Genomic DNA, 14857 nt, shown 5'->3' with positions numbered 1-14857 from the left:
CACGATCAAAGAGTCCTTAGCTTCTTGCATTTCTTCAATGCCTTATTTGTCAGTTTCCAAGGCAACTGTCTTTTCATTTTTACATGAACTATGAATTTTATAAAAAAAAGTAAACACAGTTACGTCTGTTATTTTATTTTTACAAAATTAAATAGATTTAATTCATGAATAGTTATTATGGAAGGTATAAAAGAAGAGGCTATACACCATACAGCATTAAAACTCGCGGAAGAAATAAAAAATCTTTCAATTTACAAATCATTTTATAGTGATGTGCAGGTATGTATTGGTAATTGCTGTTATTACTTATTGTTTTTATTTATGTTACCTACCTAATATTCTTAAATAATAGCTCTTTACATTATCGTCTTGTAGTGTATCTAGAAACATACGATGAAGGTTTTGTAACATGAATTGATAAATTATTATTATTGTCAGTAGATGTAAAAAATGGTAAACAGCATTACCATTGGGGTTAGGGCCGGAAGTCACTATTAGATCGGAGCATCCATCACTATCATATCGATACAAAATAAAAATTACAGCCTTTTTACACGCAACGTGGGTGTACTAGTGAACTTTATTTCTTTTTTTTTTTCAGAAATTAGTATCGTCTCCAAATGTTAAAAAGGAAGATTTCAAACAAACATTGCAACAGGCTATGAAAGAAAAGGGTTTAGATACTAAACTTAGGAATACAGTTTTTCATTGGGTTAGGACACAGAGCAAACAAAACGTAAGCAGAAATTAGTCTGAGATTTTCCCTATTCGAATTCCTAAAAATCGCCTTTTACTGTAATGCCTGTGAATCGATTGGTAAATAAATATAGAATCATAAATGAGATCCAAATTCCTTTTTCAGAAATTAGATCCACTAACATCCCTTTTAAAAGCAAGTGCACAATGGGAAAAGAGAATACATAAATCGTTAAATTCAATGTGTACAGATCTTGAGACCTCGTTAGCAAAAATCAGACCTCAAAGTGAACAGGAAGAACTATCTGAGAAATGGAATGAACTTAGTACTTACACTTTAGGTAACTACAAAACTGATTTGTCGTTTGTTTCACGAATACGACCACCTCAAGTCACTAAAAGTCGACGATTTATTTCAGACCTTTCGAAATACAGACCTGTTTATGCACCAAAAGACTTTTTGGAAGTACTTATAACTTTATCCGGCTATGTTCCTTTCACTAGAGAGTAAGTGTTTACATCTTAACTTTGTATCGAACAAAGTAATGTAACATCTTAAGTATTCTTTATTTAACTATTATTTACTTTCAGAGATGAACCAAAGTGGGAGTTTGCACATTTACCGATTCAAGTGAAGACCTTGGACCAGCTAGTAAGTAAATAAGTATATGTACTTTAAAAACAAAATTTTGATCTATTAACTAAAATTGTGGTGTTCCTCAGGGCTCCGTTCTAGGACCTATGTGATTACGGCGATACATTTTTTGCCAACTTTCCTTAATTTTTTCAGCGCAAAGTTTTCCCAGAATGGGCAAACGGTGAACCTCTTTTGGGTGTAAATCCAAATATGCCGAGTACAGTTCCGGGTTTCGCGACCCTCGAAGCGGAGCGTATCAGCTTGGGAGAGCGAGTAGCAGCACTTGGTTATGCACCGGTTGTACAGGAGTACTTAAAGAAAGGAAGTCCTCAATGCCTTCGAGCGAAGTTGTGGTCACAAGTCTTAGGTTCTGAAGTTAAAAGCCAGGTACGTGATACTCAGTTAAAAACATGGCAAGTACTAACATATGAGTTCGTATGTAAATGCGTTTGATTCTTTGCAGCAAACGGCATACTTCGCTCAGCTAAAGAAAAATGTTTTGGAAGTGGATTTGATGATAGACAAATTAATATTCAAAGATGTGCAATTAACGGCTTCGAACGATGATCAGTATTTTGTATTTGAAGATTTATTGTATCAGGTAAGCGATGGGATTAATAACTTCAGGTGAAGTAGATAGAGAAAGGAGATTTTGACAGAAAATTCAAATGCTTATTATTCTCATTTACAGGTCATGTTATGTTTTTCCCGCGATGTCGATGTAATGCAACAATTGAAAGGTAGTATTGGCAATCCGCCGACGGTGACAATAAAAGGAAAACAGACTTCAGCGGAAAGTATGACCGTGTTTCCTCCGAGCGGAATCATACCTTTCCATGGTTTCACTATGTATGGTAAGGATGTTTATAATGTATTTATAGGAATCAGGAAAAAATCTAGAACACACTGGTTGCAAGCGCGAATACCGAATTATGGGCTTCGAATATGATGCCTGGGGAAAACCGGTGTGTCCTGATTTTTAAACAATATGGATATTATCAAAAGTGACCACATTTAATAACGAACGCGACGAAAACGTCGCTAGCTTAGAAGAATGTTTGTATGATGAAGATATGATTTATAGTATAGCTTAGAAACGTGGCGGCGCCGCGTCTAGTTCGCGCGAAAATATCAAGGCAATTGATCGCGTTTGCGCTGCGCCGTACCGCGCCACACCGCATCCCACGTGCGGTTCGCACGCCGCATCGCCTTCGCGCCTAGATCGCTCACGCAGGACGTCGAATCTCTGCAGTATCCTTTGGGTGATTGGGTGATTGCGTGATGCATTTTATAATTTCCTAAAAAATAAATAAGTTGGATTAGGTTTATAAATCAGTCTGTCAGTATCAGTTCAGTGATCAGTTAGGAAAGGTTGACGTAAAAATAACTTAATTGCAGTAAACGAATCTCATATAGGTACTAAATAATTCATTGTATGATTTATTGTTTCTAATAACACGTCACATAAAAGGAAAATAAGCGTGCGTTAATGTGCGCCCTTTTAGGTATTAATAAATTGATCACAAACAATGACTCAAATTAAATAGGTACTTTAAATTGAGTCATTATTTGTGATCTATTACCTGCATTGTTCACTGTACCTATAAGTAAAATAAGTTTGTATATTTTGTTCATTCTTGGAATTTATCATTCACATTAATTATTATATTCTACTTTGAAATTAAATGTAACGATTTATTTCTTAGAAAAATACTTAGGTATTTACCTACATAGTTTTACCATTGAAAATGAATGAAGTTAAAATGAATGAATATGAATAATGCTTTTGGCATTTTGAAATCATATGTTACATAACGACACAATTTCTGTATTCTTAAGTCACTATTTACTTTATTATTTAGTTAATTACGAGTTACGGAATACCGATAAGAAATTAGGAAAATCTAAAATGTTAATGAAAAAGCATTCCAGAATACTTCTTGAGTGAAATCAATATAATTAAACTGTTGTTTCAGCAACTCCTTTCTGCTATTTGTACGACGATCCTGTCCAGTTGTACTATACGTTTCGAGCGTTCTATGTGCGGTACTGGCATCGGTTGCACTACATATCGACTCATTCACAGGTAGGTCATAAGAAACATTAATATAGGTAGATTCATAGAACAATACATATACATATATCCATCGAAGAAAACTTAGGTACCTACAATAGATTAGACTACACGTGACTGCACGGTTGGCGCAGTGTCTCGGTATTTTAAAATACCATACAACTTTTCAAAACTTTATTGGTTCATTACCCCACTACCTATCTTGTTAAACATTCTGTGACTAAAATAGTTTATTTTTAATTAATTAATATATTTTTATAACTAATTGTGGTAAGTAATTATTTTTTGTGTAAGTGAAATTCCAGCTTATTAAAAGTCTATAAATATTATTTTCCGTGTTATCTGTGACACTTGTTTACACCCAATTTTCCTGTAACTTTTCAGTTGTATTGAACTTTAGTTATGTTTTCAAAGAATAAGTTATATCACGGAATACTATGTACCCGGTGTGTACGTGCTCTAGGTACTTCTATGGCACGTATGCGTACACTTCAGTTGAATTTATAGACTTTACAATTTATTTTTATGGTTTAAATATTATGATATCTCAAAAATAAGATAAACCAACCTCCCCGAATCACTTAATTCCTTTTTTATAAAGACAGTAATTCGTATAACTTCACATGCATGCATTATACATTGCATTAGGTATAAGTATTTTATTTAATAGTAAAATCTCTACATATAAAAATTAATTGTTGTTCGTTAGTCTCACTAAAATGACACAGCTGGACTGATTTTGCTGATTTTGGTCTTCAATTATTTGTTGAAGTCCAGGGAAGGTTTAAATGGTGTGAAAAAAATGTTTAAGACGGTACGAAATTTGCCGGGTCAGATAGTATAATTATTATGGGTATCTAATGGGAGCGTAAAGCTGAAAAGTTGGCAATGTACTTGAACTCATCTGGTGCTAAATATCATCAAATACATATCATGTTATATCGGCTTGCTCACGTAACTGTTTGACAAGGAACTCGACTAGTTTCAAGCCATGCTAGAGATTCATATTCATGAGCAGCATTCCGCGTCACACGACGCGGCGATTTGTGAGTAAACCGATAACATAATAATTAATTTATTACGTCTCACGAAAGTTATAATAAAATCATCTGGTGTTGTATCTAAAATATATATTTTTTTTTATTTCCAGGGTATTGTATCATTGTGTCTACTATACGAGAGGCTCCTGGAGGCGAACGAACCTTTGTTATGGATTCATTTTAGAAATATCAACATCAATCCGTAAGTGAAGTCCTACTTATATTTACTTATTTTTTAAATTCAGTTTATGACTTATGAAAAATTAAAATAAATGTACAAAAGTGGGTCCAACCAATTGGCAACAGTTATGACCGCTAGAACCAAGTTAGAACTAAGAATAAATGATCAAAATAGGATTAGATTTTTAGGCATTAAAATGTGTTATTGAGGAAAACCTCCATATTTTCAGCTTTATGCCGTGAATGCCGTGGCAGTACTTAGATTCGCCTCTCGTTACAAAACATAGAATTAGGTATAAACCTAATTTTAATTTTTATTAAACTTAGTAAGCACCTGGAGTAAAGTAAACTTAGTAAGCATCAACTTTATCTCTAGACGAGGGCTCTAAAAATGTTTTTAAATTATATTTCCTTTCTCCATTACAGAATAAGGGTAGTGTTCAAATGGTTGATGCGAGCGTTCAGTGGACATCTACCACCGGATCAACTACTGCTGCTCTGGGATGCCATACTAGGATACGATTGTTTAGAAATCCTACCATTATTAGCGTTGGCAATACTTAGTTTTAGAAAAGAGAATATATTCCAAGTAAATACTTTGCAGAATGTTGATGCTGTGCTAGCTGATTTATCCACAATATCTGTTATACCGTTGTTGCAATTAGCATTAATGAAGCCCTGATGTAAAGTCTTGCGCATATGTTATGTACCTGTCATTGTCAAACTAGACCTGTAAAACTTAGGCAAATAAACCAAGTAATTATGGTACTTATGTGCCTTGTTATAAGATTTGTATTAGAATAATGATTTATGTGTAATATGCGCAAATGTCGTGTTAAAAATGTTCGTGTCAATTGGCTGTATTTCTCATTCTGACTGTGTGAAAGAGATGGCAGTAATATTATTTTAGATGAGGCATAACAATCAGTGCCAATTAAGGCAAATTATAAAGTGTAAAATGTATAAAAAAATATTGTCTGTTAAAATTAATTTGATATTTTGATTTGTGATCCTAACTTCGTCTTACATATGCGCAGGTCTCCGTTGTTGTTAAACCAATTGTTTTATAGTCTTTTATATTAGTTGTTTTGTTTTTCTAATTTTGTAGACTGAGACATTTTTAAATTAAAAAAAAAGAAAGTACAAAGTGTTACCTCAGTAAATTTATTTTTTCTTACACACAACACACCAGTTGCCCTCTTCATAGAAACTATTTTCGATTGTGAAATTGGCTTGTTTACATAGTTCATCTAATTCGCCTTCTTCGAAAACGTGGTAGTATCTTAGTAATGTGTTTTCCGGGTTGTTTGAAAGTTTATTTTCCGATACTTTTCTTAGTTTCCAAGGTACTAAAAGGTCTTGGTGTTTGAACTGTGTTCGGTTTTCGTGTACCGGGAGGTTGACGCCCCCGACCGTGATCTGGGTCTCTGCCTGGGTCTCATTAACCTGGTCCTGCTTACTTTTGAGAAGGTAATTTGATTTGGTTTGGTCCTTGGCCCAAACTGTGATGAGGGCGCGTCCACCTTTGCGTAGTAAACGATGTATAGTGGAGACTGCTTGTAGCCTTCTTGCCTGTGGAAAAGATTTTATGAATTAGCTACATTATACCATTTTTTTCGTCTCTACTATTTACTGCAAGTACAATTACTGAGCCTGGGGTTTCGGGTTCGATTCCCGAGCAGAATAAGGTATTATGAGTTCTCCATTTTTAAATTCTCAATAGTTGCTATAGAGCTTAGAGTTAAGCCCATCAACCAAAATATGTCAAGTCGTTAGGACCATGCTGACAGAAATTTAAGCAGACATTATGAAAAAGGTATTAAATATAAAAATCATAACTCACTTGGCTACTAAAATGATGTATAACAGCGATACATATGACAATATCCGCCGTATTGTCCCTTAACATGGCATGCAGTAGGTCCAGACGTACACAATCCGCTGCGCCAATACCATGAATGTGCTCCTTGCATTCTGATAGTAAGCCCGAACTACGTTCACCAGCTATCTGCGAGATAAATATTTTTTTTAATAAATACTAATATCATATTTCCTACTGGTAAGTGGCTACAAACTAGTACAAACATTTTTATGTAAGATATGTAATCAAATGACCAGACCTATTCCATAATTTTAAGCAATCAGTATCGTCCTTAAACTCCCGCAAGATCAGAGGAGTTACAATTGCGTTTTTGGGGCTTCAAACTTACGGTTTACGGTAACGTCACTCACACAATAAAACAAGGTAAGCGTTATGTCACGCGGGCCATATAATATCGAGCCATATACATCGGTCGAGTCGGCCCATTCTAGGCATGATTTTCCCACTTTATACTATATGTATGTAATTGAACTGGCTTTCCATCTCTATTTACGACTCCCAGTTGTAGGTCAATAAAGAAGATAATCTCATCAAACTAACCTGCACTATATCATCCCTTCGCAGTATATTCTTTCCGTTCCCACATCCCAAGTCCATAACAACGCTGCCAGGTGGAACTCCTTGCATGAACTCAACCACCTTAGGCCAAGGTTTGTGGCGAGTTGTGCTGAAGTGACCTGCTATTTGTTCATACACCTGGAAAATAAAGATGTAACTTAGATCATGTTTGGTAAATACAGTAGAGTTGGCTATAGTAAGTCTTAGGGTCCTTTCATATCTGACGGAACATACGTCGCGTAACGCCAGAACAGACAAATGTATAGAAAAACAATTGACTGATGATACGCTCGACGTATTTTACGTCAGATATGAACCGACCCTTATAGATTTGATGTTGTATAAATTAGAATTACTATGAGATATACTAAATTGGTTACAATATAAGACTGCCGGTGATTTTTGGCTGCGCACCGCGAGGCGAAGGAAGCCGCGCATCCCACTCAAGATTCTGTCGGTCATAGTTTCAAAGTAATCGAACGTCCGCGAACTGTTTGCGTAAGTACCTACTATTAAGTAACTAACAGCAACGTCAAACTTTTTATCTCCGAAGGGGTAAGCAGAGGTGCACATTACGGCAAGGAAGTAATACTAGTTTACAAAATCATTACATACCTGATGAACATGTAGCTCCTCTAAATTACTGGCTACTTCATTCTCCAAGTTATCAGCGCTAACTTTCTCGACACTGTCACAGAGTGTCTTGTATTCACACTCGCAAGGACCACTTCTAGTCCAACGGAATGTAAGAGAGATACGTGTCTCCCTTGGTACAGTGTCACTTGTTATCACTTTGATTTTAGTCGAGTTTTCTACGCGATTCTCGATAACTGGATCCCATGTGCGCGGTTGGATGCCATGCTGCCAGTCATATCTGTAAAGAGAAAAATTGTTTATGAACTTTCATTGTAGAGTTTCAGTGGTACCTATATATCTAATTAGGTGGCAAGTGTACTGCGCAAGGGCTTTGGAGTTCGATAGTCGAATCGGAAACATTCCGCTTTTTCGAATTTCGAAAATTTTTGAAGTTTGAGTGCATTTGAGCATTAAAAATGTGTAATTGTATTAAAACCTTTTATAAGCATTTAGAAAACTGTGGAGTATACATTATTATAATTATTTAGGAGTGCATAGCACATTAAAAAAGCTAGATGCAATGAACAGATGAGTGATCATCATCATACATTTAATGAACTGACAAATAATAATGAACAGCTTCACAATAAACTATGCTACAATCTAACTAATCACCTGGCCTCATCTTGCATAACAAGTAGAGATCTTGCCTGTACTAGAGTTGGTACATATTTGCCGCTGTGGTGTTTCCAGTCCATTACTACATCAGAACCAAGTGAGAGAGACAGTATGGTGCCTCCAAATGGACTGTGCTTGTCCACATGTGATGGGATACCTGGAGTTAATAGAATATTATTATTTTAAAGAGCTTAAATTAGATCTTCTTACAGATTGAGTATTTTTTTAAACATGCTTGTATAATGGTATAAGCTGACGGATCACTTGATAGTAACCAATCACTGTTGCCCATGTACAATTCATACTCTTTTTAGAAAAAACTAAATAAGTATAATAATAATGTGAAGCAAATGATGTCCCATTACATGTAGATTAAAATTGTTCAACGGGCTTCTGCAAGTTTTTTATTAAAAGGTCCGGGACCCTGTAGTCCCGAGATATGTAAAGAATGTGAAGCAAAAATATTTTAAGCAACTTCTTTCTTTATCAATCACATTCTATTTTAAAATAAACTTAAGGAGAAATCAAGATTTTCAGACATACATACAAAAGCTGCTTGAAGATTACAATTACAAATACAAAAAAATAGAAAATCACACTATGTGCATGTGTCTGGTAAGTGTATATGTATGTGTGAGAAACTGAAATTACATCAAACCTTGTCCAGGAGAATACTTGTTCACAGTCAACTGATCTGGCACACCAACATCAAAACCTTTTTCTTCCAACCTCTTCCATAAAATATCACATTCTTCAGGAATTTTCTCTATCAATGGGCTACTTAGGTCCACATCATTGCTGCCATATCTAAACTCATAGCCAAAATGTTTAACCAATCTGTTTTTCAAATTATTGCATTCTGGATTCCAGTCAAAGAGCTTTATGAATGCTTTTTCTTCTTCTTGTGTAATGAAATCATTCAGTAGTAATAGGCCTTTGGGGTTTTCATGTGGGCATATAATGTCTTTGTTGGGAACTGAAATACATACATGTAAGTGAGTAAACCGTGTTTTTTTGTTATTCAATTAACTATATAGCTACTTTTATTAAAATATTTCCAATGTTTACCTGTTTCAACAAAGTTCATATATAGTGGTGTACCCTTATTATCAGCCTTGGCTTTTCCATTGAAAGTATTATAAAATAACAGAGCATCCTCCTTCGTGTTAAACACTAGAAAGGAATAGGTTTCTCCTTTTTCCGCAATATATTTAGGCAAAGTTATACTTATACCATTTTCCTTAATTAAACTAAATATAGCTGATTTTTCTAGCCCTGTTGCTTGCCCGCCGTTGCATAGCACTAGATTCTGGAAAATAATCAATAATTTTATTACCTAAAGCCGATAATACAACAAATATATTGAGCTTTATACGAGTCTTACCGGCCCAGGCACTTCAGTGCAAGTTATTCCTTTGGAACTCTTTAATCGAGCTGCAAATCTTTTTCTTTTCCGTTCAGTTTTCTTTTCTTCGTCCATAATTTACGCTTAATCTAACAATTATATAAGGTTTTAAACACGAAATTAAAAATATATGTGATTATTTACAATTTACAGTAACCACATGCTTTTGACATTACGCAGTGACAGCGACATATGTTTACGTTAGTCTCGTTCTGAAATTATAAAAAAATTAAAGATAAAATGATTTTATGTAATTAACCCTAATTACATCATCACCAACTACAACCACTGTTCATTTTAATCTTATTTCTTCTTTAGTATTACGATTGATTCACAAACATAATTTTGTGATGCATGTTTGTTAGCAAAAGTCAGGAAAGTAAAATGTGTCAGTGTCACGTCACTCAAAAAATTTAACTTCATTTGCGTCTTTGTATTGTCAAAGTCAATTATTTTTTGGGTTTGGTTGTTTATTAAAGGATTCACTCGTTTTAGGAGCGGTATTTGAAATTAGCGAGCTATTAAAAATTGTATAACTTCTCCAGCTTTATTGTTTCAATATGGGAATCCAAAAGAAGGTAATAGTGTTTTATGGTTATGTAAAAACATGGAATAATAATTAATTCTGCTAAAGTTTAACCTTATCATTTTATTATTGCAGGAGATCCGTAGAAAGAACAAGAAACATGTAATTTGTATGGCTTCGGACTTCTTTTATCCTAACACAGGCGGAGTAGAAGAGCATATTTATAATTTATCACAATGTCTAATCAAGAGAGGTCATAAAGTAGTCATAATTACTCATTCTTACGGACAACGAGTGGGAATAAGGTACTTAACTTGTGGACTAAAAGTTTATTACTTGCCTGTAAAAGTATTTTATGCTCAGTGTGTTCTGCCAACCATGATATGCAATATCGCACTGATAAGATATATATTGATAAGAGAGAGAGTTGAGATTGTACACGGACATTCTGCATTCAGTGTATTGTGTCATGAAGTATCAATTATAGGTAAACTGATGGGTTTGAAAACAGTATTCACTGATCACAGTCTATTTGGATTTGCTGACACTTCAGCTGTTTTAACAAACAAGTACCTTCAGATGTGTTTATGTGAGTGTGATCATTGTATCTGTGTCTCACACACTGGGAAAGAAAATACTGTACTCAGAGCAAAAGTAAAAGCATACAAGGTTTCTGTGATACCCAATGCTGTTGACGCCTACAGCTTTACTCCAGACCCAAGCAAAAGAGATCCTAATGTGATAACAATAGTCATTGTATCCCGCCTTGTGTATAGAAAAGGTGTTGATTTAATGGCTGCTGTAATAGCTGATATGTGCCCTAGATACCCAAAAATAAGGTTCATAGTTGGAGGAGATGGTCCTAAAATGTGGCTTCTACAAGAAGTGAGAGAACAGAAAGGTTTTCAACATTGTGTGACCCTCTTGGGAAGTCTCAAACATTCTGAAGTAAGGGATGTGCTAGTGAAAGGGGATATATTTTTGAACACATCTCTTACTGAAGCTTACTGCATGGCAATAGTGGAAGCAGCGTCTTGTGGATTAAAAGTAGTCTCAACTAAAGTAGGTGGTATACCTGAAGTGTTACCAGATAGTATGATTTACCTAACAGAACCAAATGTTGGCAGTCTTGTGGAAGGAATTGAGAAAGCCATGGCAGACATAGACAAAGGCAATATATTATGTCCATTTGAATGCAATATGAGAGTAAGGAAAATGTACAATTGGATGGATGTAACAAAGAGGACAGAAATAGTATACAACAATATATCTTTGAATAAAAATAATCCCCTAGGTTTACAATTACGAAACTACCTCACATGTGGTGTTTGGCCATTTTTGCTAGTTATAAGTCTCATGTATTTATTGTTAAAATTGACAGAGAAAATATACAAAAAGAAACATATTGACATAGCAAGGGATTATAAGTTATAGTAGCAAATATAGTATATAAATATAGTCATTTACTAAGTTGGGAATCTATTAAAATTAGTCAAAGAATGAATCCCAGTGTATGGTTGTATGACACAGTGTTGCCTTGATTATAAATAAGGAGTCACAAATATTGTTATTTGTTATTGTTAATTTGTACAATAAGTAGGTAAATGTACCAAAGAAATGAACAATTATTTATTTTGGAATGATATTTATTAACATTATGGTGAAAAAAAAACATTGGCTTAACTAGTCTCTAATAATAGTCCGCCATTATGATTTATACAATATACTATAAAATGAATAAATTATAACTTCTGTTTATTAATATTATTACATTCCAGTATTATTATTCAACATCATTGAAATAACTTTTTATAAATGTTTTTCCTAATTTATTATAATTAATAAGTGTGATTTTTATATACGAGACTGATGATTAGGTACAATTTTTTGTAATAATGTAACTCGTACATCTTCACTGGAAATTCAAGCTCTGTGAACAAAAGAAATAACATCCATTATATTTATTTTTTGACAACATGATTATTTTATTTTCTGTTTACCATTTATAAAACCCACTTCTCATAATCTTCTCTTCTCACAGGCAGTGTAATATTCCAACTGTGACGAGTAAACTAAGCTGCACCTAAATATTAACGAAGAGAGAACTAAATGTTACTTACACTTTAGTAGTGCGTGGTGGGTGCTTAGGTCGTACTCCAGACTGTTTCAGCTGCAGAACAATGGACCTGAGACGCGCCACATCGCGACCGCGTCTTGGTCCAAAGTCGCATAGCTCAGCTACGCGCTCCCATTCGTTACCATCTTCCACGGTACCTTCAGAGCCGCGTGCTAAAGCTTTCTCGGCATTCCTATTCATTAAAAACACATGTTTAATATAAAAATCTACATTGTGCCTTGTTTCCCACCTGTGAAAGGGTTAAATAATGGTATTATGCAATTTGATTTACAGTTAAAACAATTAATTAAAAGTTGTTTTCAAAAATGTACAAAATGTGTATAAACGTAAAAATACTTTTGAGGGTGATAAAAATGATCCTTAAACTTGTTATTTTAATAAACAAATAACAACACTAATCCCTCTTTTAGTACCAACACCTATCCTTGACATTTGGACAATATGAAATGCTAAACAGATTACAAATCAAATATGAAAAATGAGTAAATTTTACACACTTTCAACCTGAAACCTCCACCAAACCAGTTAAGTTCCTGTTTTAGTTTAAAACTTCAATTTCAGATATACTTACTTAGCCGACTCCCTGATAGCATTGAAAAGAAAAGAGACTTTATTTAGTGATATAGTATTGAAAATAAGTATAATTTGCACAACAGCATAATAAAATACAACATATTGTGTTAAATATATCTCAATATTCAGTTCAAGTAATTATTGTTATCATTATATGTTTAAAAGCATTGCTAATTAGATACTGTTAGTTAAAGATATGAATAATTTCATTTCTGCTGTATTTTTACAATTAAGCAGTCACTTGACTTTTAGTTGCTACATCCATCAACACAAAATCTGTTTATTGCTATAAGCAACCAACCAGAAACTACACCTCTGCCATTCCTATCAAAAATTTAAGTAAAGCAACGGTCATATTTATTGCAGATATTAGTACTAGTAGTAGCAAGCGCGAAGGGAGAAAAAATCTGGTTACATTATAAATACATACAAATCTGTATATTTATTCTAGTAATAAGCTTACCTAAATTCTAAACCATCTTTTAACCCACCATAATAAACCATCTCTAGTCCCACAAAAAAGCTAAGGCTAAGTAAATTACTGTCACTAACATAATCTAATACAAATCCAATTAGAAAATATAATTGTATACCTATTAGCTGCCTTTGTTTTAGCGATAGTCTCCTCATGTGTCTTGTACCAGTCCTCCAACTCCTTTTTGGCTATTTTCAGCATTTCCTCTTTTTTCTTCTCTTCTTCAGCATCTGAAATTAATTAATAGTTGGACTTCTGTTAAAATATTTACTTATCACTTTATGACCATAGTAAGTGGGTGGTGACCTATTTTTGCAATAGGGGTGGTTACATAATCCCACCCCTTTTTATATTATTTGTGTACCCATTACTTCCACATGTTTTTGCCATAAAAGTGTCATATTGTCCATAATCATGTACAAATTAATAATCTTCATAGGGCAACAACAAGAGGTAGAAAGACAGTATCTACTTAATTACTTATAACATTAAAAGAAAAGAAGAAATGGTGGTCGAACTTCCTTCAAATATTGTGCAAGATATGTGATAATGAGACAAGAATTTTAAGCCAATATGGAATGATGAAGTTTGATACATAAGATCAGAAGTTTGATCATACCTTTCTCTTCCAATCTCTTTTTCTGTTCCTCACGCCAGGCTCGGATCTTCTCAGGTTCCTCTCTTTCCTGTTTGAATACTGATGTCTGGATAGGCTCTTCATCTAAAAGGCCATTTGAATCAAAGGCTGAGGCGCTTGGCACTTCTGAAAAACACATTTATTTGATAAGTGTGAGTGCCAATCAGACAATTTTATTTCTATTAGATTCTAGATTTGTGAATACTGGTTATTAATGGACTAAGACATGTAACAACATTGTTTTTCAATGGTTATTGACTGCTAGATAAGGTAAGTAAGAGTCATCAGTTTGTAGTTTGTCATTGTTTAAAATATTGATTTTCAGTTTCGATAAGACTAAAGATTTTTATCGGTGTAAAGTACATTAGGCCACAATTAAGTGTGTAACTTACCCACAAAGTCATCCAAGCCGTTTGAGGAAGATACAATAGGGGGCGGAGCGCTGGTTTCCAACTCATCTTCGAGTCCTGCTAGCTGGTTCTGTTCACGAGCGAGGAACTCGGCTGCTGGGTCGACTTCAGGTTGAACGAAATTGTCTCCGAAATCATCCATTATTCAAAGATTTACCGTACACTAAATAAAATAACAAATCAAGAAAAGAGAGTTCCTGTTAATTAGGAAGCACAGACAAGACAAAGCAAAGAGTGAAGTGCAATCCAAACTTATTGACACGATGACAACTCATTCTGATTACTGTATATGATTTTGATATTTAGGTAAACCAGTTAAGGTCTAAATTTAAATACCTTCAAAGTGACATATACTTCAGGCTGATTCATGAAT

General features: G+C 34.3%; 4 protein-coding genes across 5 annotated transcripts; 2 read left to right on the top strand and 2 right to left on the bottom strand.

The window, feature by feature from the left end:
• The first annotated feature begins 29 nt into the window (after positions 1-29).
• LOC118263393 (TBC1 domain family member 19) lies at positions 30-5309 on the top strand. Its single transcript, XM_035575342.2, has 11 exons — positions 30-279; positions 602-736; positions 863-1037; positions 1116-1203; positions 1288-1348; positions 1487-1720; positions 1797-1934; positions 2025-2187; positions 3310-3419; positions 4558-4649; positions 5054-5309. The coding sequence occupies exons 1-11, from the start codon at positions 178-180 to the stop codon at positions 5307-5309; spliced, it is 1554 nt and encodes a 517-aa protein (XP_035431235.1). The 5' UTR covers positions 30-177.
• A 459-nt stretch (positions 5310-5768) lies between these two features.
• On the bottom strand, positions 5769-9931 carry LOC118263392 (alkylated DNA repair protein alkB homolog 8). The gene is made up of 8 exons (XM_050705448.1): positions 9706-9931; positions 9390-9630; positions 8980-9297; positions 8319-8478; positions 7683-7941; positions 7050-7205; positions 6471-6635; positions 5769-6199 (listed from the first exon to the last, which is right to left on the bottom strand). The coding sequence occupies exons 1-8, from the start codon at positions 9799-9801 to the stop codon at positions 5792-5794; spliced, it is 1803 nt and encodes a 600-aa protein (XP_050561405.1). The 5' UTR covers positions 9802-9931; the 3' UTR covers positions 5769-5791.
• A 144-nt stretch (positions 9932-10075) lies between these two features.
• LOC118263367 (phosphatidylinositol N-acetylglucosaminyltransferase subunit A) lies at positions 10076-11730 on the top strand. The gene is made up of 2 exons (XM_035575304.2): positions 10076-10304; positions 10388-11730. Exons 1-2 carry the CDS (start codon positions 10287-10289, stop codon positions 11684-11686), a joined length of 1317 nt encoding a protein of 438 aa, XP_035431197.2. The 5' UTR covers positions 10076-10286; the 3' UTR covers positions 11687-11730.
• A 147-nt stretch (positions 11731-11877) lies between these two features.
• Positions 11878-14724, bottom strand: LOC118263369 (clathrin light chain). 2 transcript variants are annotated; one of them, XM_035575306.2, is made up of 6 exons: positions 14467-14724; positions 14057-14200; positions 13556-13667; positions 12961-12972; positions 12373-12561; positions 11878-12182 (listed from the first exon to the last, which is right to left on the bottom strand). In XM_035575306.2, exons 1-6 carry the CDS (start codon positions 14624-14626, stop codon positions 12176-12178), a joined length of 624 nt encoding a protein of 207 aa, XP_035431199.1. In that variant the 5' UTR covers positions 14627-14724; the 3' UTR covers positions 11878-12175. The 2 variants fall into 2 exon arrangements, with proteins under 2 accessions (XP_035431199.1, XP_035431200.1); XM_035575307.2 differs by lacking the exon at positions 12961-12972 and having other exon boundaries at positions 14467-14723.
• Between the last annotated feature and the right edge of the window lie 133 nt (positions 14725-14857).

This window comes from Spodoptera frugiperda, chromosome 27 (assembly GCF_023101765.2).
Source record: "Spodoptera frugiperda isolate SF20-4 chromosome 27, AGI-APGP_CSIRO_Sfru_2.0, whole genome shotgun sequence".
Taxonomy (NCBI): domain Eukaryota; kingdom Metazoa; phylum Arthropoda; class Insecta; order Lepidoptera; family Noctuidae; genus Spodoptera; species Spodoptera frugiperda.
The sequence above is the reverse complement of the archived record's forward strand: the minus strand, read 5'-3'. Positions and strand labels throughout refer to the sequence as shown.

What these genes read in the sequence shown, in the direction of transcription:
- LOC118263369 (XM_035575306.2), bottom strand. Translation starts at nt 14,626, where the DNA reads ATGGATGATTTCGGAGACAATTTCGTTCAACCTGAAGTCGACCCAGCA. An exon ending in CGGCTTGGATGACTTTGTGG is followed by an intron (nt 14,201 to 14,466) that starts GTAAGTTACACA and finishes TGTGTTTTTCAG; the next exon opens with AAGTGCCAAGCGCCTCAGCC. An exon ending in AAAGAGATTGGAAGAGAAAG is followed by an intron (nt 13,668 to 14,056) that starts GTATGATCAAAC and finishes AATTAATTTCAG; the next exon opens with ATGCTGAAGAAGAGAAGAAA.
- LOC118263393 (XM_035575342.2), top strand. Translation starts at nt 178, where the DNA reads ATGGAAGGTATAAAAGAAGAGGCTATACACCATACAGCATTAAAACTC. An exon ending in TTGAAGATTTATTGTATCAG is followed by an intron (nt 1,935 to 2,024) that starts GTAAGCGATGGG and finishes TCTCATTTACAG; the next exon opens with GTCATGTTATGTTTTTCCCG. An exon ending in AGAAATATCAACATCAATCC is followed by an intron (nt 4,650 to 5,053) that starts GTAAGTGAAGTC and finishes TCTCCATTACAG; the next exon opens with AATAAGGGTAGTGTTCAAAT.
- LOC118263392 (XM_050705448.1), bottom strand. Translation starts at nt 9,801, where the DNA reads ATGGACGAAGAAAAGAAAACTGAACGGAAAAGAAAAAGATTTGCAGCT. An exon ending in GCACTGAAGTGCCTGGGCCG is followed by an intron (nt 9,631 to 9,705) that starts GTAAGACTCGTA and finishes ATTATTTTCCAG; the next exon opens with AATCTAGTGCTATGCAACGG. An exon ending in GAAGGGATGATATAGTGCAG is followed by an intron (nt 6,636 to 7,049) that starts GTTAGTTTGATG and finishes TTTATCTCGCAG; the next exon opens with ATAGCTGGTGAACGTAGTTC.